The 26,972-nt window shown below is 41.3% G+C and overlaps 1 protein-coding gene across 1 annotated transcript; it reads left to right on the forward strand.

Annotated features, from left to right (window-relative positions):
• Positions 1-3,760: 3,760 nt before the first annotated feature.
• On the forward strand, positions 3,761-26,972 carry PPP1R1C (protein phosphatase 1, regulatory (inhibitor) subunit 1C; the record flags this gene model as incomplete). Its single annotated transcript, XM_010282916.1, has 4 exons — positions 3,761-3,841; positions 6,133-6,193; positions 24,968-25,005; positions 26,901-26,972. Coding segments are annotated over exons 1-4 (252 nt in total), but the record flags the coding sequence as incomplete, so codon positions are not given.

Genomic DNA, 26,972 nt, shown 5'->3' on the forward strand with positions numbered 1-26,972 from the left:
ATAGTACCTGCCAGTAAATGTCTGTACATTACCTGATAGTCTGGAGAGCTGCGAGTCCCAGAGGAAGACTTGAAGGGATAGAATCAGTTCTTATGTCCTCAGATAAAGGTAACTTTAAACTGATTATGATTAAAATTATACTGGTAAGAAATTATCATCTCCACTAAAGAGATTGCATGAATAGAAATAGCTGTATTTTGTACTTATCTAGGCTTTATAAATCGATGTACGCAGTTAGCACGTGAGCATGTCCAAGCCTGGTGTTCGATGGGCAAGTACAGGCAATGGCAGTACTAGCCAACAGCTCTCGCTGAATGTCCCGCCGACTCTGTCACTGCTCAAAAAGACTTTCTGTTCTTCTTCTTGACCTGCCCGTGGCAGCACTTACCACTCGCAAGACAGGCATGATCTGCTCTACGTTCTCCCACCCTTGCAGATTTTAAATTCTTTGCATTTTCTGCGTACAAATAGCAGGCTGTGTTTCCAGTGGTTGAGTGGGAGCCACTCTGATTGCAACGCCTGTATTTAGCTATTTTGAAAGGAAACTTTCAAGGTCATTTTGAATATGTCGTTTTTTATTCTTGCAAGGCCTGATTTTAGCACCTATGAGCAATGCCCGGTGCAGAACCCCAAGAGGAAAACCTGTCCATGAACAGGTATGGCGTGCACAACAAAGACCATGTCCAGCATTCATGCCTCTGCCTCCCTTCTGCCCACGACCAACACCAAGAGCTGCAAAACTGATGCCTCTGTATGGACAAAGGAAGTGAATAAACCCTTTGTCAGTTTGTTAGAAAAGGGCAGAGGGAAAGGGCACACCAAAGCCCCCTTTGGCTGTAGGAGAAAAGCAGGTGAGCGGCAGCCGGGTAGCCATGTGCTCTGCAGCATTTCTTCCCCTGATGATGTTGGGGCTGCCCAGCAATGCGCTGAGGAGGTGCTGGCATGAGGAGAAGTCTCAGCTGGAGAGCCCGAGGAAATCGCGGATCAACACATCTTTGCGAAGGTTCTCGCGTATCGGTGGCTGCAGCAGGGATTAAAGTTATGTCCCAAGAGACGTGCTGGAAGGAGTGCGTCTGCCACGCCGAGCCTTTGCTCTGTGAAGGTGGCCTGGTGGATCGGAGAACTGTAACTGAATGCTTCTTTGCATCTGCAGTGATGGAATTAGGAGCCAAAGCCTTAGGTAGGTTGGCCTCACAACAGCTCCAGGTCTCTCCTCTCCCGGCCAGGCTGATGCTGCAGTAGTCCCTGACCGCAGCAGAGGGGCTGAGGCAGATCAGGAGAGCGCAGGACAGACCCTCGAATTCCCTTCCCAGCAGCTTCTGTCTTTGGCTGGGAAAAAGCCCCAAAACCTCCCCTAACAACAGGAAAAATACCTCGAGTGGGAGCTGTGCTTGAGCACTCTGATGGCTCGTCACTGTGGTAGGATAAATTAAAAGGCAGTGCCTCATACCAAAGCCTGGTGAATGACATAGGAAGGAAAGATCTTAGACAGTTGTTATTATTTTTTCTTCCATGATAGTTTTAGCTGAATCATGAAGGAATTTGAAACATTGTGGGGAGTGCACTAAAAACAGAAGATGAGCTAAAAGGATTTGGCAGTACTTAAATGCGTTTCAGCTCTTCCCCAGACTATGATGCAGTCTATAGAAAATGCAAGCACACTTTGCCTGGAGACATCTAGGGCTGCAAATTAGGTGTAAGAGGGAGCTGATGTAGTAATCCTGAAACGCTATATCTGTGTGCTCGCTGAAATATGCCTCTCATACTATTTTAAAAATACTTTTATTGTTATAATGCATGGGCCGCCAGCTCCAAATAAGCACAGAGCGCAGAGCTGCAGAGGCAAGTGTCTGCACATGGCATCGTCGCTGGGCCTGTCTCCAGGGTGTAGCATCCCTGTTAAGGATCTGTCCTTGTGTCTTGTCCTCTCCCCGTTGTCTGTCTCCCTTCTGAACCCGCCAAGAAGTGCTTTTGTCGGTTTGTTTCTTCCTATGACCGTTGAACTTTTTTCTCAGATACTATGACTAGCAATAACTTTGAGGCACGATTCCTTTAGACGGCAATGCCCAGCAATCTAGAGCTGAAACACGCCTCTATAACCCTTTGAGCATTTAATGTTTTAATATTTTTTCATTATCTGAATGTGTTTTTTCAACTGACTTTATCATTAATGTAAGAAATTTTAAACCTTTGTAATGAGAATTACAGCTCCTGTAATACGGTACCATACCCTGTAATCGTAGCATAATTTAATACCTGAAGTTTCACAGACAGCTATGATAGATATTTTATGGCAAACAGTTTTTTCCTAGAGAAACCTGATATTTGAAAGGTACTATTTTTAAATATATATAATAGCAAAGCAGCTGGAAAACATTTTTCTCACGTTATCTGAGACTGAGAAAACAAAAATTATTTTCTTTCAAGTACGAAGATTTAGCAGAGAAAAGCCACATTCCTGTGTATATCCTCTACGTCTGAAGCTGTCACTGAAGTTAATGGCATGTCTGTTCATGAGGGACTTGTGAAGGTGGTTCGTTAGACTGTCCTGACAACCCCTCTCTAACTGTCCTTAGTGAGAGCAGCGTGTGCCTCTCTGACTCGGTGTCGTAGACTCCCAGTTGTACCAGCAGAACTGCTGCAGTTGCGCGCTGGCTCTAATTGTCTGCGGAAGTCTATAAAGCAAATTGTGGTTCCTCTTCATACGAAGAGTGGAAGCTTAAAACTGATCGTATAACGTCGCTATTCTGTGCGTCTCTCTCATGTGCTGTGTAAATGAAACCGAGCATTTCAGCTTAGCACTGAAAATATGCAGGGCTCGGGCTGAGAGGGCCCAGGATAACCTGATCTTGGGCCCTGTTTCCAGCAGCAGGTGGGACCAGGTATCTCCAGAAGTCCCCTCCAGGTGGGACTCTTCTACTTGGTTCTACAATTCTAACTTAATGCCACCTGAACCATCACAGTAAATCTAACGGGGGAAAATCGCCGTCTACTAGCTGGCAGCTGGAAACCGCTGTGGTGCACAGTGGCTTTGATTTGGATGAGGAATCGAAATCTGCCAACCCAGCCTAAGGCGCAAACCCACTTAGCACAGCCAGTAAGCTTCATGAAAGCGTAGGCATCTGTGTGGCATCGTCATCAAAAATCTGCCTGGAAGAGGCTTAGAGAAGGATTTGAAAGAGCAAAGGCAGTTGTCTGATATGTGAGCCGAGGAGAGCGGCTCTGGCACGCCGCAACTGAGGCGGAATTACTGCATCCACCCGCTCTGCTACCTCCACCCCCAAAATCTGAAAACTTCCTGATTTGTGTTCATCAATAATTAAGAGCCCATCAGCAATGCTCAGAGGGAGCTTGCATTGCACTTCTGAGCAGCCAGCTAGTAATGTACGGCGGAGAGATCCTCTTTTCCAAGTCCCAGGGCGCCAGGCCGCGCAGTGCTCGTATTGCATTTTCAATTAGCCCCTGAGTGAATGCTTGGCACACGCAGCAGTGAACTGGTACACAATTAGCTTATTGTTCCTTTCAGCTGTGTGCTGAGAGGACCTGAAGGGCTGCAGAAGAGAGGGGGGAAAAAAAGAAAATAGCCGAGCCAGCGGCAGCTGCGTGGATGTGGAATAAGGCAGATCCCCGTGCGGAGTCGGGAGCTACAGCTGCCGGCGGGGAGCCCCCAGCCCGGCTGTAGGGAGGGCGCCCGCGGAGCGGCGCAGGCCGAGTCTCAAGCCCCAGGCTCCTCTCTCCTCTGACTCGCCTCGGCATCACGATGGAGCCCAACAGCCCTAAAAAAATACAGTTTGCTGTCCCACTGTTTCAGAGTCAAATAGATCCCGAGGCAGCTGAGCAGGTAAGGAGGATGAGTTTCTTTTTGGCGTTTTGGGGGAACGGGGTAGGAATGGGGTCACAATGTGGGGTGAGAACAGGCAGTACTTGCGGCCTAAATGCTTTTCTAGCTTATATTAGTGTAACTATAGATTAAACGCTACAGATTAAATGGTTATAGCGATGTTTGGATACACCCAAAGAGGGAGGAGGAGATGGCCACTAGCCAGAATAAAGCTTCTTTACCTTGGGTAGGTTTATTCCATATATATTTGTTGTGCCTTTTCTGTGACTGGACTTGTGCCCTGATACATACACTTCACATGAATACGCATTCTCAACAAATCAACTAAAGTATATTGTTTGTATATAAAGCAAAATGTGAAGCTGGTAGTAGGTACCTAATGGAAGTATTGTGCAGAAGACAACTTATTTACCATTAATTTTAACGTGAGAAAACGTGAGTTACATTTTGCACAGGTTGTTCACTTCAGTTCCCTCCTGTATTTCTCATATTTTTTATACGGTCTTCTCTATGTCATTGTTACAGTGTCTTACATATTTGAAAAAGATATACGTGTAGAAATATGCCTGACTTATGTCCGCGTTGGAATTACGTGTGTACTCTTTTGGGTTTTGACTCCCTCCCAAAATGTACACATACATATAACATATATAGCATTACAGATGTCTAAGGAGGAAAAGATATCTGTGAGTGCGTAGGGGTATGTGTAGCTGCGCATAAAGAAGGTCACAGGGAATCTTATGAGAAAAGCTGGGTAAATTGTAATTAGGTGACCCAGTATATTTCTGTCAGTGCAAGTCCTTCTTGACATTTGCTTCTATTTTTGTAAGTCTAGTTTTAGATGATACCAGGGGAATATTATAACCTTGACGGTTCTGTGCCATTAGCTTCAAAATTATTTGCACCTTTAGGACAGGTATCTGGTTTCCTGAATATTCTGATGTCGTGTCTCTTCAAAGGCAGTTGCCTTTGCCAGAAAATGATGAGTTGTGAGTGACCGCTGAACGAAGAAATGCAAGAAGGGTGCAGGGGAGAATTGGTGCAGGTCTTCATTTTGTCCATAGGTACTTCTGAGCTGCGAGATGTCTGTACCTCATGGAACAGCCCTGCAATGCATTCAAGCAGGATGTGTTCTGATATTCTTCTGAAATCTGTGAGAACCATAGGGTTAGGATTTCCTGGAATTCCCGTGGCTTTTGAAATGCTGTGGCCCAAATTCTGCCCAGTATTTATGGGCAGTCCTTTTTTTATCTTGTGAGTTTAATTCCAAGTGCTATACAGTTTCACTGTGGGTGTATGATGAAATTAAAGTAGTAAATTCTGCTGTCAGCTACAGTTACGCTAATCTGGAATAAACCCATTAACCCTGATGATGTAATTTTCCATTTACACCTCTGAAAGCAAAATTTGAACCCAGCTAAATACAGATGTTGGCTCAGCAACTAAAAAGAACAAACACACTGACATTGAGGTTTTGCGTCAGAATGATTTCTAGATTAAATAGTCTTAGTCCCTCTCTTAAATTCAATAGAATATCAATAGTCTGGAAGCTTTAGTGAAGCAACACAAAGCTTCCAGTGCAAATGTGTGCATACTAGGAGCGTAGTCCAATGTCATGTAGTTCAACCAGTGTTAATGGAACGAAAATACTTAACAAAATAAACTCTGAATAAGAAGAATTGCATACAATTCAGGATTATATATGGATATATAAAGATCTGTGGTACAGTACTCTCTGAAAATATTCTTTCGAAAGTCTTAAGTATTGTTGTTCTTTAATAGTAACACCTCTGGCCACAGTTTAGAAATATCATAAATTCATTGATGGCATACATGCAATATCAACTCTCAATGCACTTACAAAATATTAACGGTTACTTGTGAGTGCTATGACAGTACTAGGTATTATTTGTACACACAAGCTCACAAAATGCTGCGATCATTTTCCTGAAGAAAAGCTAAATGTCAATATTTTAAGATATGTCTGATACATGTCAACAGTACTTGCCCACAAACTTATTCAAGGTGATTGCAAATCCTACAGGTATCTTGGAAAGCTCTCCCCTATGCCTTTGCTTTCCATGAACAAGCAGAAGCATGACTCTGATTACTGTCAGACCGGACGAGCAGACAGTAAGACAGTGATGCGCTGCTGTTCTTTAAATATATTTTCTTTTTTTAATTTTGCCTGGTTTATACTCAGGAGTGCACCAAATGGATTTTTTGCTTTGCTTTGGGTGTGGCGCAGTTGGTGGACCCTAATGACTCTCCTTGGTTTATGCATGTTACAGATCAGGAAAAGAAGGCCTACACCAGCATCACTTGTCATCATGAATGAACACATGCCCCCAGGTAAGTGCCAACATACCTTCTAAACCATTGAACTTGTATACACAGGATTGTCTGCAAATTGGTTTTATTAACTACATGGTTTTAAAAATCCAACATTAGTTTCATAGCACTACATATCAAATAATGGATCTTTGAACAGTTTGGAGTAAACCCCATGAATACATGTAACTTGGCCTCCAGATATGTCAATAATTTCAGGATTTTATCTTCCATGTAAATCTTTTGTTATATGTACAAGGCGAATATGACCCTGATCCAGCATTTCCATCCACAAACTTTTTCTTTCCCTGGGTGGATACTTTGGAGATCCATGAAGTCCTAGTCTTGATTTTCCGATCTCTAGAGATACCAGGGTGGCTCCAGGGCTAGTTCAACAAAGTGAATTGCTTCTGCAAAGAAGGTTGTTTGCTAGTTTTCACATGTTTTGTGATGTTTGTTTTCATTATTCCTTTTCAACGGTGAATACATTACCGTCACCCAAGACTCCTCCCAGAAGATTTTCTGTGGGATGAAACGATTTGAGGTTGCAACATACTTTGTCACATAAATGCGACTTCAGAAGGACTCTTTAATAAGCTGTTTAGGGAGTATTACAAGCAAAAAAGCTCAGCACAAATGGATTGCAGGAAAATGTCCTCAAGACATAAACCCTTTGAAACACACTGCCTACTTTATATCAAAATTTTCTTTTACATAGAGCTCTGCAACACTTTTTTCCTGCCTTCTCTCTTCATCACCTGAATCTTTTTTTAAAAGCAGTTCAGGCTTTTTCTCACTGATGAGTCTCTGAAGTCATTGCTGTATGTACTGGCACCTCAATAAAACAAAACCATCTTAGCTCTATTGGGTTCTCCACTTACTCCACTGTGCTGAGGGTCTCCACTGCTGATTAGCATCACCAGTAGCTGAAGTTCCTCAGAAGGTGCAGAAAGAAGCACGTAGAGAGCCCTGCTCTTGCGGTTGAGATCGTTGCAGCACAGCACACAGATTAAGGAGGTTCAAGCGTGACATACGGCTAAGGTTATATTCTTTTGACACTGAGAGTGACCCATGAGTTTGCTGTGGGGCTAACACCAATCCCAGTCTGGAGAGTAGCTTTCTGGCCTGAATTTTGGGCAGTTCAGTTCTCAGTAGTGGTGCATGAAAGGTCTGCCTTAGACCGACTTCCCTTACCTTAGTGGGATCTGCAGTGTCTGTGTTGCTAGGACTTAATTTAAAGCAAATTCACCTTGGCGGTTAATCCCTTTTGCAATTCTCTTTGTACACTTTGTACCGTCATATTTCCTTTTATAAACAGACACTTGGTACAGTACCAAATCAAAACCAGAAAATAAGAACTCTTTTTAATTTACAGGAAATTTTACTGTAAACAGTGGTGCATGTCTGTTATCTCCTTTCCTGCAACGGTCATAATAAATCTTTAAATAAATCATTTTTATATGAGTCAGGATTGCTGCAAGTATCAGTCAACTTCCATATAAGCCCAAGAACTTGTATATTCACCTTCTTCACTTATAGTTATTCATTTAGATATTATCCCCTCTTATTATATACTGGGAACTAAATATCAATGAAGATATTCTTGGTGACATTATAAACTTGTCTCTTTTTTTTTTTTTAATTTTCCATAAAGTCAGATAAAAATAAAAAATTTAAAAGCACCTTCATTTTCCTGCATCTCACCATGTGATTTATGCATGAGCATGCGTGTGCATATTTCCATATCATATGCTTGATACGGGCAGGTGTTCTGAATGGGTTGTGCACATGTGGCTGTGTAAACCCACTGAACACAAGGACTGCAAAGCCAAATTGGAAAGGCAGACAATAGCTTTACAATGGAAATATAAATAGTAAAAAAAATTCCTTATGGGCTTGATCTTGCAAGGTGCTGTACTGTTTCTGTAATTATTGTATACCTTCAACTTTCAGAGGAGTCAGCTAGTCCTCGGGCTCTCGACGCCTTGCCAATTAAGCCCCAAATGCTGGTCTCTTACTGGATTTTGAACAGCATTTGGTGGGATGCTGAATAATGACTTGTCTCCAAAAATGTTAAATTCACCACTGTACATGTTTACAGTGAATAACTAATAATAGTAAGGATGCGAACTAGAAACTCCAGCAAATTGCTTTAGAAGCATGATTCCCGAGGTCAGTGGGGAAACTGGGCAGCAGTGAATTTAAGTGATAATGTCAAAGCCACCTATTAAATTAGAGCTGGACTAGACCAGAATCCTGTCTCTTGAATTTTACCCACTGGAGTACTCCAATTCCCTCATTAGGAGCAAACAGCTAGTGAACGATATGCTTCCAGGGGTTTGAAATATATGTCCTAATGCAATTCTAAATGTTTGGATGCCCCTGCGAAGTTTACTCAAATTATCTAAACTTCTTTTGTTTTGAAAAACAGACAGGCATTTTCTAAGAATCAGACTTTTCTACAGCCTTCTGTTGCAGCTGCTTCTGATTGCAGCAGGAAAAAAAGCAGCATTTTTGTGGTATTCTGGTGTTCTGGATGCGGACCCATCTGGAAACCAGGAGGCAGTAAAATGTGTCTGGACATTTCAGAACTTTATATTAAATTCAGTTTGAGTTGTGCCTTACAAAGATCTAAAATAGGTGCTTTCTTCTAAGTCTTCTCATCCATCCCTGATGTCTACTACAGCTTTGACAAGAACCTATCTTCACTGATTTAGGTCAGGTCCATTGTGCTATAAAGTGAAGATGGAATATCTACTAAGGCTAAGTCATTTTAAACTGATGACAGCTACTCAAAAACTATAAGAAGAGTCTGCTTGGCTTCCTTGCTTCCAAAGAGGCAGTAAGGGCTAGACCACACGAAATGATTTAAAGACAGGTGGTAGGTGTGACTGCAGGAGCTGGTATCCAGTCTTTAGTATCACTGACAGGTGCATTTTCTCCTGTTCACTCTGGTTGGTATCATATATAATTGCAATCAAAGTCAACAGAAGAGAAATTTGAATTGCAGCAGCACCAATGATTGCAGTGGCCAATACGAGCTTGTGAAGCAACGTAGCAATGAAAAAACCCTTAACTCTTTCTGTAAGTAAGTGCTCTGTAAAATGTTCTGTGATGGGTTATGTCACATCTGAGCAGAGAAGCTAGCGCTAGAAAATTGAGACTCAAGTTACGAAGTTATTTAACTCTAGAGTGCTTTAGTTGCTGTCAATGGAGTTATATTTTGTAAGCATCTGATATTTGACTTCATAATATCTGATCAGTTTTATATTTATTTGAAATTAGAAGACCTTTTTACTATCTGTGAAAGCAAAACCAAATACTAGCGGACAGAACTACAAAAATGTGCAGCATCTTGTCCTGTACAGGATGCCTGTATGGGTCACTGGGGTAACCCACTCGTATTCTGCTATGGCCATGGTCCCTCCATGTCTGTACTTTAAAAAAGGAACATAAGCATATGCTTAACTATTCAGCTGCACAAGAGCTTAATCCAAAAATTGATAAAGCTCTCCTGCTTCCTCTTTCTCTCGCAATATTGGAGCCAACAGAAACTGAAAATCACCATACCTTGAAAGCAGCCTTTTCTGTGCTGCCGTAATGTACTCATAACTTCTTCTCTCTGTACCAAGCATAGCAGAATATAAATGAAAATCAATTCTTATAATCCGAAATAAAAGTCTGACCAGTCTAAACTAGCAGAATATCATACTGTGACAGCTCAAGAAAAAGCTGGTGGCAATGTAGAGAAGTAATGGTTGAGGGAGGAAAGCACGTCAGACCACAGCTCAGGTTTAATGCCATTGGGGCTCCCTGGGATCAGAAAACAATGCCAACGTTCCTGTACGGCCTGGCTTTGTCACAGAGCCAATGCAACATGAGAGAGCCTGGCTGGCAAAGGCTGTTCAACTTGTATCAAAGTGTTTGGTCTTGAAGCATTAGAATACGGGTGAACATTAGGATAAACCTCTGGATTTCTATGTATTTGTTGTTTCCAACTCTCCTTTCCGCTCAGTTGCCTGTTTTGGCTTCCTTGCTTCTAATGTTACTCAGTGTTTGGAAATAAAAAAAACATAGCAATGTGTTTTGAGAACTCTTCTCCAGAGCTGCCTTTTTGTATTTTGCAGATCTCATTTCAAGGCAGAAATCACTTTCTTAATCATTTATTATCACTGCAAAAGCAATATGAAACTTATATGCCAAGTACAAGTCAGTACATCTGAGTTTTCTGAAGGCTGGAAATCATAACTTGAAGATAAGCAAGCTGTACCTGTCCCCAGGCAAGGAGCTTGCTTGCACCTTGTCTCTGAGCATTAGCAGTTTTTCTGTCTTGTTCCCAGCTGATTTTCTGTTGTCCAGGGAGGGATTCATGCCTGTCAGCTTACTGCCACTTCCCCAGAGGTCTGGTGAGATGCCTCAGGAGCAGCCTCAGTATTTAGTGTGGTAGCAAACAACACAGCCAGATGGGTGATAGGAGGAAAAACTGTCCTTACACCTGTGGCAATCCCACAACAAGCCAAAGTAGATTAGGTTTTTCATGCTAAATTGGTTCTAGACACTCGCAGACTTTCCCCGCACAATAAATCTCATTACCACATATAGATGTACTTTTCTGATGACGCAAACTATGCCAGCACCACATCCTTGAGGGGTAAATGCAATAAGCTCTACCCAACATTGATGTTTGTGACTAATATTTGTTAGATTACGCTTCTAGATGAATTAATGTGCTTGTTTTAAATCTAATGGTCACTTTTTTTTTCTCCCAAGACAAAATAAACTGGGATCAGAAAAGACCTCCTAGGTAGGAGGCAGCTGCTTCTGCCTGGTATACTTTCTCACGCAAAAGCCTCACTGAAACCTGAAGCAGCAGAGAGCTCTTGGTCTCACTGTTCATGGAAACTGATATGTTTTTCAAAAGCTTGAGATTCTGGTAGGACATACTGCTTGCTTTGGTTCAGGAAATAGAAAGTGAGTAAGCCAAATAGCAGCTGTTTTCAATTGCAAATTTAGGCTTCTAATGTGGTGGTAAAGCATTCAGAAATGCAGTACATTAATAAAAACTGTCATTAACTGTATTTTCTTTTTGGCCAAACTACTTGGCCTTTCTATATGATAAACGTGGATACTGTTTAAGTGTGCTGTCTGTTTTTATTGCAGTCTAAGAGTTCATGGAGGTATTGCAAAAAGCAATGAAAAAGCTTTGTGTCCCCTCCCACCACAGGTCGGGTACAGCTCCGTGTACGTTACCAATGGCACCAGGGTGCTCAGAGATCAGACACTGTTGGTCAGGGCAGTGAGGACCTTCGTGTTCTTTAGGCCTAGAAAAGGACTGGAAAGGACTATCTGACACAGTGAAACAATGAAATATATAAAACAAACACTGCATAAGACCTGACAGGTGATAGGGATTCCAGAACAGAGATCAAAATGTCTATGCTTGAAAATATTCTGCTGTTTGCAGGCTGATGTGTGACTGCAAACATTTGGTGGCAAGCTACATCCCTTTTTCTTACCCGTGTATGCTATGCTTGGACGTTCTTTCATGTGGGTTACTTTGAATTTACTCTGCAGTTCAGGCTCACAGAAGCCCCTGCGACAAGCCACAAAGCCACAGCATAAGTTCCTCACACAGGAGGAACACTTCCTCGCAGTGTGAGTAAAGTCTCCATGATCTGACCCATGAAAATAAAAAGAAAAGTTCAGGGACTTAAAAAAAAAAAAAAAAAAAAAAAAGAAAAGAGGAAAAAAGTCAGGAAATTGTGCTTGAGCTGTTTTTATTGCAGTCCAGAAATGACAGCTCACAGGTTCCGAACAGAAGCAATGAATTTAAAAAAAAAAAAAAAAAAAAAAAAAAAAAAAAAAAAAAAAGGAAAAGCTTTCCTTAGCGCCTTTCATGAAAATGCTCCGTTTTCATGAGAGGGTGAGGATTTTAGGATTTTATATGTCACTGTCATCGCCTGCCAGAAGAGTTGGTTGGGATGCACCGTGCACTGCTGTGCCTAAACTGAAGGTTATTACCAAAGCAGCCAGATGCATTTTTGCTGTTCTTTGAGGTCATGAACATACTAGTTCACAGAGAGAAACATTCCCTGGGAACATTTTAGTCATTGTGTAAAACACATAGTCTGAAACAGTAGGAAACAGGTACTATTTCATATAGTGCCCAAGTAGAGTCTGGATGCTCTTTAGTCAGTAAGTAATGCTTTAACAAGGAGAACCTCATTTTACATGTTTATTTTTATCCATGCTTCCTTCATTTCCAGTGTTTAATGATTGCATAGGTACATTTCACATCACACATACCCTGTATGAGCTTGGTTGCTTCTACTGACTGTGGTCTAGCTGGCTGAAGTGAGTACATTTAGTCAAAACAAGACAAGCAGTCCCTCTCATTTACCAAAGCCTGTCCTCCCTCTGTGACAAGGGGGAGTGTGGGATGCAAATACCACCTGAGAAAGCTCTGGCCTGTGGGAAAGTCTGACCCAGACCTGCAGACTGGAAATAGAGGTTGGATATTCACAATAATCTGGCTTAGATTGGAGAAGTGTTGCAGCTGAGAGGCCATGACGCCAAAAAATAAAGAAGTTTATTTTCTCCCAATTTGGGTGGAATTGCATTTATCCGTTTCTCTTGTTCCAGTCTTAAATCCCCAATGGGTGAACTGATGTACTTTTTTATTTATCAGTGCAGCTAAGCCCCTAATGTGTACCGTGACATTACTTGTTCTTCCTGCTCCCTGCCTCCTGTTGGTTTGGTGTTGGAAGAGTCAACATCCATGGAACTATCTGAAAGTGAAGGAGGTATTTTTAGTATTGAACCTTGTACTCTTCATCTGTTTTCCTCATTCCTTATACAAAAGCACCATAGAAACAGCCACCTTCCACCCCAGGAGATTATTTGCAAATAATTTTTAATATATATGGCTTCATGTTACAGATCTCCAGCTGCTTGATTATTCAGCGTCAGGACTGATAAGATTTCAGACTGTTTACCTTTCTTATCGGCTTCATGCATATCAACATAACAAAGAGGTGTGCCTTGGGTAGAGAATAGCGGTGTGCACAACTACCTAACCTGGCGAGGAAGTCAGTTGGACAGCTTCTAACTTTATTGCATTCACAAGGCTTAATATTTTGCTAGAGGAATTCTAACAGATTTGCACTGTGCCAAATACTTACACAACTCATAGAGTTTGTTTTGGTGAGAATTCTGAATAGATGGTGAGTTTTTCTATGTAAAAAATGCCTAGGCGTAATTAACTGCTTCTTATAGTCAAAGTGCTTAAGCTATATTTCATACAGCTACATGAGTATACAACTTTGGGGGTTTGCGGCCTTCAAAAAAAAAAAAAAAAGGAGAAATTTGGATGCAAATAGGTCTAGTTTAGCCTGGAGAAAACATTCTGGATTTGAGGTTTTTTTTTTTTAAATGGTAAAAAATTTTAGAGACAACTTGAAATTAAATCCGTTTAAACATTGTATGACAAACTGTATTAACAAGAATGTCAAATTAGTTTGGTTTGAGATTGTGTTTGATTTATACTTCAATAATGTGATAATACTGATTTTTTTTTTTTTTTTTACATCAGGTAATAAACTAAAATCCATTAATAAATATTTCAGCCTTGCTGAGCAGAAAAAAACACAACACAGGGTTATCTGACCTCTAGTATTTAGTACTTAATGCAGCACTCATTTACCATGGTGACGTGTGTGGAATAAATAGATAATGCAGAGAGATGAGAAAGAATCCAGCTTTCAGCACTAACCTTATTATGCTCAGAATATTGGGAAGGGGTTGCACTTAAAGCATCAATCAAGATAGCCTCATTTATTGAGCTTTCAGAGGCAAAATTTAACTCTTCATATGGAGTAACTGAAATTAAAGCTTCACTTCAATATACACTGGAAGTGGGAATTTAATGAATCTGGACTGAAAGCTAGCAGAGACTCTAAACAAAATGAAGCTGTCGACCATGAAAGTTTTTGCCAACTACACAAGGCTGGCCTGCGGAAAGTCAGAGAGAATGCAGGGAGGTGTAGAGCTTAGCGTTGCTTTCCTGTGAGTCTGAGCTGTCTGTGTCACCAGCTGGTGGAAATGAGATCAGCTGGACCAGCCAAGTCTCTTTTCACAGTAATCAAAGCAGTTCTAGGGTAGAATTAAACTGTGTGTCTGTTGGAAGGGGATATGTTTTCCCCTTCTCCCCCTCAAAACCCTGTTCATGTGTCTGTATTTAAAATCATCGCTTCTAATATTTTTTTCAAATGGCTTTACTGGGGGATTGAGATAGTAGTGGAATGAAGCACAGTTACATGCTCTCTTTTTGTCTGTGTTTTCCCTGGGATGCAGACGTACCACAGAGAATTAATGTCTTGGTGTTACTCATCCTGCGGAACCAAACCGCACTTACAGAGTTAGCAGTGCTAAGTAGATGAATGTGCATTTTAAAGGCAGTGTCTTTCACCAGAGGCCATGTCCTTCATTCTGACAAGACAAGCAGAGAAGAGTCGCGCCAGGCAGGACACGAGCTTGAGCGAGGCAGGTGGGAAGTTCAGTAAAGCAGTGAGCTCTATTGCGTCCCACAGTACTGCTTATCCTGGTACCCCGACATCCCACAGCCTCAACATGTCAGCACTGAGAAAAGAGAAAGACTTGTGGTGACAGTATTCCCTCCAAGTCTTTCTGAAGTTCCCTGCCATAGCTGCGCTCGGACAGTGGTAGAAAGCAAAGAAGTTCTGGATGAACCTTTCCTGCTCTTTCTTTGACCACCACCAAACAGTAGTATCACTGGGATCAGCCGCCGTGTAGCTGCAACACTTGCTCCACCTTCTCTCTGTTATATTAGAATCTGCAGGACAGCTACGGAATCAGGGAGTAATTTAACCAGCTGGTCTGAATGCAATGTGTTTGTATTACTTAGTGCAATTCTATAACCTTCTCTCTTTGAAGCGGAATTGTAGTGATGAACTAAAAAGTGATTGGGGGAGCAGGGGAGAAAAAAAAAATTTCCCTTTAAAGTATTGTGAACTGGAAGTTTTTTTGATCCAGATCAACATTAGGTTTTTACTATCTTTTTTTAAATAGAGTGAGTAGACAGCAGGGCTGTAATTGTTTAGAAATGTGTTTTCAAGCCTCTTAAAATGCTGATGCTAGTGTGTGACTTAGGCTTTAACGGGTACAGCGTATCCCGTAGGAGGGTGCGGGACAGCTCGTTCCATAGGAATGACAGCAAGGTGTTTCTGATTGTGACAGTACAGATGGAGATGTATAAAACAAACCCCAGGATCCCCCCTGTCTCTGGTATGTAGTGAGGTTAGTAGAAATTCTGAAAAATGCCTTTAGAAATCGTGGCTGACTTAGTTTGAATTAACAATTGATTGCCTGCTCTTTTCCATCCCACTGAGTCATGCTCATGGTGAGACTGAGATTATGGAACCTCGTTTTGCTGACTCTTTGAAAGCTTAGAAAACCAAACAGTGAATTTACAAAGTTCTTTTTCTTTACAAAGAAAAAGAACACACCGCATCTTCTTTTTGTAAAAAGGCTTGTAAACCCCAAGAATTGCTATTATTAGTAGCTCACTTGATTCATGCATGGGATGATACAAGTATGTGAGGAGCTTTATGCATGTGTATTCTAACCACAAGCAAGCCGTGAGCAGTTGGCCAGGACTAGCTTTACAACACGTTCTTACTGAAATCCTTGAGGTATTATTCCAAAAGGAAGGAAACTGCAAAGGCAGCAATAATAATCACTGGCTAAGGAAGAGTTTTATTGTTTTGTGTTTGTTTTCTTCTCCCCTGGCAAATGTCACTTTCCAGAATGTATAATACACAACTGTTCAGCTAAGATTTTTTTTTTTTTTTTACATGGCTTTATGAATTGTAGCATGCTAAGAAATATTTGACTTTTTTAGTTTTGGCTGCTGCTGCTGCTGGTTTTTATTTTAAAACTTAGAATACTCGTAGAGCTCACAACTGAGAAAGGAACTGCTCGCAGTGATGGCTGTTGCAGCTGTAACTGCGATACACAGAGTGCAATCAGTGGGTCAATTCAGCGCCATTTTCCACCACAATTGGTTCCTGCATATGAAGCTATTAGGAAATGGTTTAAATGTATACCAGGGGATCAGCTAGTATTATATTTCTGGTGACCATGGATTTTTCTTCATGATCTTTGCCTCAGTTGTATTTAGATCTTCAGCCTCTTCAGTATGTCTTTTGAACATAGAACGAACATCAAGCAAGCAAGCAGCTGGGAAGTAATACATTACTAATACTATTTAGTATTACTGGTGAATTCACAACTCTGGGTAACTGTCTTCTCAAGGTACTTAGCTTCCTTCTGCATTTGAAAATATTTAATGAACGTGTTAAGTCTTTTCACAAACATATATTGTTAGGACTGTTTGAGTCAATGGACAAAGTAATTGCAAGTTATTTTGGAAGTTTTTGTGTAAGGGCTTTGATAACATTTGGTAAAACAGTAGCCATTATTTGCAAATATTTAGTAGTCTGGCAATATGTTTTGCTTGGGCATATTCAGTTCAGAGGCACATTTCTGCTCTTTGAATCTGTTTCTCTGAGTATTTTCTGGCAGTCACTCAACAACTCTGGCCCTCCTCTAACCTCTCAAAAGCCGTCTTTATCTGCACTGCCTTCCTATTTCCTTTGCACAGGTCTTTTCTTTCACTGTCAGGTTTCAGGCCAGGTGAAGTTATTGCCAGAGGTTTCTCCCAGCTCTGATGCCATGAGTCCACACTGGTCAGCTGCAAGTTATATGAAAAGTTTATCTCTTAGTCATTCCTGGTAATCTAGTAAGAGATTTATATTGGGTCCAGAAAATGTCCATATGAGAGATCAAAAGAAAGAAAAGGCTTTTACTTACCTCGACCTAGTTCCTCATATTTAGTCAGTTTTCTTTGAAAGCCATCTCGGTTTCCTTCAGAAAAGAGGAGTTTGTGCTATTTAGAAAGCAACTAGAAGAAAGCAACTTCAAGCCTAGCATTGTTTATACTGTGATTTAAAGTCAATCTTTACACTAGTTATCCAAACAGAATGTTTATTTCAAGCTTATTTCTCCCTGGGTTGATTACTTTCTCTGGGAAGAGCTGCCAAGTCCGTAATTGTCCCCATATGATGGATGAGGGACTTCATGTCTGGAAGGTCTGCTTCACGTTCCTCGCTCACCTGACCCTCTCATGGAGCAGGGCTACAGAACAGGGACTCTTGTGCTATGAGGAAAAGAAACTTCAGCATGGAAGGATTTTTTTCATGACATGTTTTTCCACGACGCCTTTTTTGCCTTCTGTCATTCAAAGCCAGGACAGTGTCAGGAAGAGCCTTGCATAGCTGGCAGCAGCTGGAAGACCACAGAGTCAGGCAGGAGTGTAACTCCAAGGCAGCAGACAGAACAGCTCAGTCCTTATTAGTAAGAAAGGAGAAAATAAAGAATTATATTTTAATTCTCTTCTAATGTATATTTTGAGAAGCTATATTTAATTTATGGGACTTATTTAGAATTTGTTTTATATTTATTTTTAACAGGTATCATAGGGAGGGAGAATGAAAAGTTGAAAACAAAATGCCTAAGAGAGGGATGATTTTTTGTGCTTGTTGTAATAATTCATGCCTGCTCTGTGGTAAGGCTGCAGACTTGATTCATTACTGTTACATTCTAGTTTAATACCAGTAAAACTAGACTGATTTCCATGAGTCTGGCATGAAACTGGAATAACAAGGTGGTGAATCAGGCACTATAATTCCCTTCTGAGATTCGTGTGGTATAAACAAGTACATTTAGATTCACATTTGAGGTTTGTAATGTCTCCAGTTTCTTCCAAACCAGATTATGATCTCAGAATGTATGTTTTAAAGAATTTTTGATCTATGTAATTTATGAAAGGTGGTTTTATTTCATATTCTTATGGCTGTGCGGTTGAAAGTGGGACCTTGGATACTGTCTGTATGATGTTGAGAGATATAAATGCTGTTTGGATCAGATGCTTTTGTGTGTGTTGGGAGGAAAAAAATGATAGTTCTTTTCATTTTGAGGTTGACTTTGAGCACCATTAGGAAGGATTTGGTCTAACAAAGGAGATTGCTGCCCCTACTCTCAGTACTAGTAATGGCTACTTGAATATTGAAGGTGGGAAATACAGAGCTATGTAAATATAAATGGGCTAATTTACCTGGAAAGAAAATGTTAAATGTCCAAATAGCTGACTCATCTGGCCTGTTGCATTTTGGTGAACTGTGTAGGGCTGGTTACAGTCAGGAGCTAGTTGGAAAAGCTACCTTATGATCACCTCTGAGTGATGAGAGGTCTCTTGATGACGGTGCTGTCAGGGTAACGCGGGACCTTTCCCATGCTACAAACCTTAACTGCAAATGCCTGAAAGAATAAGCATGCAAATGCTTGTGTGTATAGCGAATTCCTCTCTCCCCTATGTTTTTATTAATATTTCCTATACAAATCTTGTTACTAGTGTTCCCTGAAGGGCCAGGCAGTAATTTAGATGCCGATTAGTGTGTGAGAGGCAGCAGAACCGCAATGTACACACTCTTTTGTCAGCCCTTGACTGAGGAGGGGAGCAGACCCTCCAGGTACACTTACTGCAGCAGCTGGGGTACTGGAGTTTAAAAAGGTGCTTTTGCAATGTCAAGATTTTCAGAAACATACACTCATGCCAGGAGGGCTTACCAGGATGTTTTTTCGTCATTAAATGTAATTACATCTATAGCAGCAGTCAAGTTTTCATTGATAGATACAGGCAAATAAAAAACAGCAAGCAGAAGTCAAACAATTAACTACATAAGCATTTTCTATGTTTGCCTTTTTGGACTTTTTTCCAGTGGTTTCGCAAAAAGCCATGAGATGCTAGCTGATATGGCAATGTGTAGTTAGAACTCTGGCAAAAGCACAGCATGAAGTATTTTTTGATCTTACTTTGTCTTCTGGAGGAAAGGAAAAGTAGGTTTGATAGCAGAAAAAGCAAAATGGCATTATGTCAACCAATTTCTGAATCGGATTTCAATGAGCTTGTTTTATAAATACCAATGGCAAATACAAACAGTGATGGTCAAAAACCAGTGAAGCAAGCTGGTAGATTTAAAAATGTCCTTATTTTACTGGTGAAGAAATTGAAATGTGAAATGACTGAAACGAAATTTTCAAGAAAATGTCACGTTTGCCTGCCACTAAGTGGCTGGAGAATGAAGAATTATTTGGAAAATTATCTGTTTCTTTTCCTAGCTTCTAAAATTACGTGGGTCATCCATTTAAATGTAAGGTTTTGAAACAGGTGATCTGCCTTGTTGCACAATTAGCACGTAGCAAGCAAGACTGGGAGCAGAGCTCTGCTGCCCACTGCCTGAGCACACAAGCATCCCCTGACCCCGCAGCAGGAGGAGAGAGCCACCCTCCTCTTCATCACAGGAGATGGCTAAGTGAAGCCAGAGCTGGCGCCAGAGCGAGGAAAATTATTTTCCTTTTCCAACTGTATGTCATCATTGATCATATTGATCAGAAGTCAGCAATCAGTTCATTTCTTTCACATGTTTTGAGAGAAAGTTTTGCTCACGGTCATAGTATTGTCTGGCCATGGCAACATTTCATCAAAACTAATGTAATGAAATTAAACAGGCTGAACCATTTCATAGCAGTAGCATCATCTCATTTCTGTCTCTAGCTTGGGGTGTCCTGCACTAAAGTTTGCATGTGAAAGGCCGTATCCGTGCTCCTGTTCACTTACTTTGCCCTCTCCAGTGGCACTGTTTATACAGGGGTGGGGGCAGGATGGCTCCAGAAGGCTCCAGACTGACCATGACATTGTGTTCTTAAAGTCTCTCTTCAGGCTCATTTCTTTCAGATTCAAATCATTCTTGTTTAAACCATTCTTTAACTAAAACCTGTTCTAAGCATGTGGCTCATGGGCTATTTCCACTATCTGAGCAACTAAAGAGTATTGTGTTTATTATTTTTAAGGGAAAATGTGAACGCTATGACAAAAACTAACCAACTCCAAAGTCCTATCAGCCCCCTGTGATTTTTAGCTGAAACTTCTCAGCTTTGTTTTCCCAAGGAAAATTCCAAACTCCCTACATGGAGCTTTCTCCAACAATTATACCAGCCTCTTAATGAGTTTCTCTTGCATAAAAGCTGGCCTCTCTGACCTGTTCTGTTCCTCCAGTGCCTGACTGAAACCCTACAGAAAAGGCTTTTATTTGCTCTTGCCAAGGGGAAAGCAAGCAGGGTACTTAGCTGGATGAGATAAGCCTTTGCTGGATGACTCCACTGCAGAGCGCATGGGTGATATCAGAGGCCAAGTCTTTTAAACTAGGTCACCTCTTGCCCTGCATAGCTGCTCCAAGTGCATTAACATTATCCAGTGGGAGAAGAGAGGCAGATGAATTTTGATCTTACTCTAAAAAGACCGTAAGTCCTCCCCCAGCATAGTCAGGCCATTTGCACAACAGTGGAGATTCACAGGAAGAGCGATCAGCGATGTCAAGCGGTTGTTACCCTGGCTATAGCCAGCCTCCTTCCACCTGGCTCGTTTCTGACCTCACATAACGACACCTTTGGGGTAGCTCCGCTTATTATGTCAACTTGGCTGGGTGGCTGTGCTGAGAAACATTCAAAAGAGTTACGCTAACAATAGCGCGTGGGAGACAAATCTCTTGGTGTTCCTTCCTCCATATCTCAGCATATTTCAGGTTTCCTTGCAAGTGGGTGAGGTTTTGCCCTGGGTAGAGACCAAAGCTTAGAGCTCTAACGCTGAAATGGGTTCTCTGCAGGTAGGTGGACTTTCAGAAGTGTGTCTCCTTAAAGAAATGAGGCTTCATTTCGGAAAGTCTGTGTACATATCTGGACTGACAGAAATATCCTTTAGACTGAACCTTTCATTGATGAACATGGACCATTTCTCTTCCTGAGGAGACTGACTAAAGCCTGAAGCCCTATTTATTTTGCCAGGTGCTACTCTGGTCTGCATGAGGTAAGGGCCATGCTGGCCTCTGATGTCATTGACTCAGCACAGGGGAAAGCCTCCCACTGCTCTTTCCTCAGCACAAGTGTAGAAAACCTCTAAACAAAGCTCCAATCTTATTTTTACCTACCTTGACTTTCCAGTAATTTGGGTATGTACAAATCTGTTCTCAACTTTTCATATGATTTCTATTATACCCCTTTAAAACAAAACCACAAAAACTGTAAAGAAATGACTTGAATAATTAGATTCCTGTTAGCTAATTAGAGCAGCCAAGAATAAGTTAAAGTGGAAAAAAGCCATATGTTGAGATTTGGAATATAGTACAGCTGTACTGTGTTCTGTGAGCGATGTTATGGCCTGTGAGGGAGGAAAATGGAGCATCATTAAAGAGTCTCCTTCCCTCCTGGCCCTAAAAAGAAAGCAAACCTGTAGGGAGAAGGTATCTACAGAGAGCTTGGGTTTTGTTTCATATAAGAGAGAAATAGCTGATCACTTGAATTCACATTCTTCATTATATAATTGCCTAGTTATAAACATGATAAGGAAATTTCTCATTCTGTATTACTATGATTTTTTTTTTTTTGTGAGCAGAATCCTGACTGAGCAGTATTCAATGGGAACTAAAGGATGCTGAGAACCCAGGGATTTCATTCTTTCCTGTGAATCAAGTAATATCACAGTCTGATGTTTGTGATTTAGTTTCAGATTATTTCCTGACCCTTCTCAAGAGGAATTTATGCTCAAAGAGTTCAGTAAAGAAATTCAGCTTATAATTGTCAATGGATTTGAGAGGGATGTAAGGGTGGGAAATGCGTGCCTTGTTTGACTTCCATAGGTAGATATGTCTGATTTGCAGTAGCTAACTGAAGATGTTCTTTGTTACCTTGTACCTTCCATTCTCATCATAAATTCTGCTGTCACAGAGATCTTCTATGTGCAATCTCTTCATGCCAGAACTGACCTGTTGTAGTGAGAGCATCGATTCCTACACGCATTGACTCTCACAAGGACACTTTCTTAGTAAGACTGTTATAAGAATATGCTTTCATTAATTTATTTAGACTGCTTTCAAAGACTGCTTTTCCACCTACACTGGAAAACACTATTTGTCCAAGGAAGAATGTTCACACAATTACTAATGTAATCCTTCAGTTAGACCAAGATGGCTCTAAGTATTTCCTCAGGCAGCTCTTGACTGAGCTCCAGCCCACACTGCACTCCAGCTCTGCTCTCTGTCACCACTGAATTCCCCCTTTTACTTCTGTTACAACCCCACTGTCCCTGTCTCTCATTACTACCTCAACTACACACTAGCAGTTCTATCTTCCTTCTGTGTCTCCTTGCCTTTCATCTTTTCTTCATCCTCTACAGAAAGAGCTTTTGTTTATTTTCTACTCTGCCTCAGTCTATGGCACTCAGGGATCTCAGCCTCCCTCATTCCCACTCCTTGTCACCTCCCCTTAAGAATCTATACTGTCCATTGAGTCTTCTCCATGAAAATTCCTGTCAAAAATAAGTTTGCAATGTTTTTTCTGTCCTCAAAAATAAATGCATGTCAAAATGTGCCATTGACCAAAATGCATCTCCAGCCAGCTCTACCTTTCCCTTCATCTCACAATGCACTTGAAACACTTCATGTCTGCTGCCTCAGGTTTGTCTCTTTTGCTCCTTTAGGTTAATTTCTGTTCTCTGTTTGCTGGATTTGAAAAAGTGTTTGTTTGTGTGATTTTGTGTGATTTAAGCCATTCTTAAATTTCCACGTTGTCTGCTGCTATTCATTGGCACTAATTGCCCTGTGGATATGAATGATTTCTCTAACTCCATACAGGACCAGTACTTGTTCCCAAAGTTGCCTCTCATATAAGGGCTGCTGGGTGAAAGGAAAGGCTGGAAACCTTCCAGTTCTGGTAGGTTTAATGTCACCCCACTAAGAACACCAAACATGCAAGTCCAGGGTTGGAGCTGTGCGTGTCCTTAGGAACAAGACCTGAAACCTGACAAAGCTGCTGATTGCAGGTTTTGTTCCTTTTGCAAGCCTCAGCTTGGTTTTGCAAAACATATTTTTAATCTGGGCAAGTTTAGAGTTTCAGGAAGAAAGGCGATATAACTTACTTTTCATTGTTTTCTGCTGAAAGTTCCCGATTTATTCAAATTTCAGCCTCCAAACAAAATACAGGTTCCTCAGCTAAAAAAAAAATAAAATCCAATGTTGAATCATTGAAGTCAGTGTCTGGTATACAACTAGTAAGAAAGATTACAAGCACGTGAATAGTCACCTGTTTATCCAGCCTAACTTCATAGCCCAAAGTGCTTTACAAAGGTGAATAGACACTGCTATACTTAAACAGGCACTGCTATACTTATCTACAGGTAAGGAAGTCAAGGAAGAGATTAGTCACCTTACTAAAGTTAATACAAATGTCAATGACAGGAACTGGCCTCCTGATTGTCCTGTCTAATTCTGTATCTGGGGGACCATGCTTCAGTAATCAGCACTGTTTTCAGCTACACTTTTTAACCTCGGGTATGAGTCATTTGAATGCCTTTCGTATAAAGGTAACGGGATATACATACATTGAAAATACCCACTAAGTCAATTAATGTTTGCAAGATGCACAGGTACAATGGTAAAGAATACGAGAGAAGACGCAATCCGTCTGCCTGGATGGGGTCATCCCCTCACACACAGCACACCACAAGCAGCCAGTACCTAGAGGATAAGTTAGATAAAGGGATATTGCCTAGACCTAATTCCTCCCTCAGACCTACATTTACAGATCTGCCACACCTCAGTGGAAATTGCACAGTGATATGTGCAAGTGGAAAATTTTAGAAGGGGCGTTGATACAGCAGGAGATTGATGTCTCTGGTTTTAATGGCATTTTATTTTAGAGCTCCAAACTACTGTGCGTCAAAGGTCCTACATTATCTTTGTCAAACATTTGGGAAATCATCATCATCATCAGACAGACAATTTGTGGCCATTAACCACATCAAGACAACAGCAGAAAAATAATTCAATCTCATGAAAAACTGGTTAAGTGCAATGGTTAGGAAAATCCTTAGCCCTCATCTGCTTCATGCAATTTTACTTAGTTGTTCAGACAGGTTCTCAGAGATGTTTATTTTAATTAGTATTGGCCGTTTCTGCCATGCCTATAGTCCAAATCAAACTAAGGCAGCAAAAGCAAGCAGTTCTATGAAAAATTTCAGTCCAGTAATGTCATGAAGCTTTTAAAATGAAAGCTTGGTCTTTGTTAAGCTTTGGTTTGCTAATTTTACATACTGCTGTTAGGCGCTCTTCAGTACCAGCATTGGTATGTTAATAACTTAACTGAGGTGAGGTTCTTCCTATTTTTTGAGCCCGGCAGAGCCCTGTGTCAGTTTGCTGCACGCCGTTTGGAAACCAAGCCTCTTTTGGCAAACCAAGCCTCTTTTGGCCACAGAAGAAAGCACGCTCGGTCCCTGGGCAGAGCAGCCAGGTAGCCCGACGGGCACCGGTGAGCACAGGGGCCCGGCTGCAAGCCGGCCGAAGGACCTGCTGCAAAGGGCACTCCAGCGCCTGCTGTCAATCCGCAGGCAAAAAGTGGGATTTAAGTGCTTTGGAGGTAGTGCTTATGTCTAAGTGCTGATGAGGGCCTCTGGTTTTCTGAGAGAGACAAAAGAGAAGGAAAAGCTGAAAATGAGAAGGGTAGGTTCTTATTTAGAACAGTGCTGTAGGGTTCGGGGCAGAGTCGCAAGGGTTAGCCCTGAGAAATGCTTTCGTACTAACTTTTCTCTTCCCGTATCTTTTCCTCTAGAAAAAGACGAGAAGAGAACAAACATCTCACAGGCAGAGGTAAGTGAATTTTTTTTTTTTAAACATATTTATTGTTAAAATAGGTCGATTGTTAAAACCCCTTTAAAACTCACTGAACCAGGCTGGTTAACGTTTTATTTTACATTATCACGGCGTTGCCAGTAGCGCAGCCTTCTAAGGACCATCGCTTTCAAACCGGGGCTGTGTAAAGCTGTGTTGCATCCCAGCTCTGCCGGCCTTCCCTCTTCCCTGTAGCAGGGAACTGGGAAAGGGAAATCTCCCCTCTGCCTTGCTGCCATGCCCTGGCAAATCCTAGCGAACCCGGCCCAAGGCGACCCTGGCAGGTCGCCCCACCCAGCATTGCTTCGGGTCTGCGGATCACTGCTGGTCTACAAAAGCATTGCAAGCGCCTCTCCCCTCTTCCCACCCTTTGCCAAGCCCCCGGCAGGCAGCGCACTGGTGGTGTTTGCACAAGAGTTTAAAAGTCGGCTCCTCTGGTCTCGTTTTCTAACCTCCCCTTCCGCAGCTCCTGCCGCTCCCTGATCGCTTTCTCCTTCAGCCATTGCTCAGGGAAGCAGGCAGCGCTTTAAATAGCAGTAGGAGGTATTGATTGGTTCAAATTTGGACTCAAATACAGACTTATAAAGATTTACTGGGGCGAGGATCAACAATGTATCCCGCAGTGTTTATAAATAGCTTTCTCTTTCAAATGAAGACAATATTTTATTTAAAAGTGTTGTCATCCCATCCATCACGATAAGGTAAGGCAATAGGATTGGCCATACTTGTGTGAAAATGGTTTTCTTAAGAGCTGCCTCAAATGTTCCCTGAAGAAGCAGATCTGATTAAAATTCACAGGCTATACCTGTCAAAGTACTCAGGGAAAGGGGCACTTTTAGCAAATATTTGGGAAAAGGCAACATTGTTATGACCAAATACAACTAGAAGTTGATTAGATGAGAAAAAGTAAAGTTTGCCTACACACAGCTGTTTTTTAACCTTTTCCTTAGGAATGTGATATGGTGCTTATGTCTTCAAAAGCTCGCTGTGTGTGTGACCTTATGTAGTTTTATTATCCTTTGTATATGGACATATTTCAAGTTGGTTTAATACAGACACTAACTTAACTGCTTTCATTTTGCAACAGTTGCTCTGCTTTAGCACTGGAATATATTCCAGTTAGGTTTTGCTAACTATACAGTGGTATGATTATACTACGGTTACTCTATGTGTAATTTTACTACCATTATTTTGGAATAATTAATCTTTTGTGCATATTGGTGATTTTGTGGCAATAAAAACTTTAAATGTGTCTAAATATATCACTTAAATCAGGCCCACTTAAAGGCTGAGTGATTGGTTGCTGAAATTATTGTTTTAGGAGTAATAGAACACATTGAAAAAGTACAGGGGGAGGGATCTTCCATTTATTTATATAAAAATGTATACATTAATAATTTCAGTCCTATCTTACCTGTACATATAGGTACATATAGGTACACATATAATCATTCGTTACATTGTATTTAATTAGAATATTGGACAATGTAAACCTTGCAGCTATTTTAATATGTGTTAACATTTTTTTGCCTTGTAAGAATTGGTTACATAGACTGTTAAAAGCACGAGGTACCTTAATTTTATGCTTAACCATATTTTGTTAGAGTGAAGGGTAACTTTCAGTAGCATTGGTCTGTTTTGCCTGGGAGCCATAAGGGTTGTCCATTAAACACTTATTTTTTTAATCTAATCTTAGTTTTTCCACGGAAGCCCGGGAGCTGGCACCAGATTTATACAACGCAGTTTTCTTAGCAACTTTTCAGATTGGCGTGCATACCCTCTGAAGGCAGCTGCGGGGCAAGACCCAGAGCTGTCACGGGCAGGAACCTCTCCCCGTCTCTGACAGCCTCTCTCTCTGTTTTGTCCCTCCCCAGTCCCAGAGCGGCTCTCCCAAGCAGAGGAAGCAGAGCGTCTTCACCCCACCGGCCCTCAAAGGTACTGTGCAG

Source organism: Phaethon lepturus, unplaced genomic scaffold, assembly GCF_000687285.1.
Source record: "Phaethon lepturus isolate BGI_N335 unplaced genomic scaffold, ASM68728v1 scaffold24392, whole genome shotgun sequence".
Classification (NCBI taxonomy): domain Eukaryota; kingdom Metazoa; phylum Chordata; class Aves; order Phaethontiformes; family Phaethontidae; genus Phaethon; species Phaethon lepturus.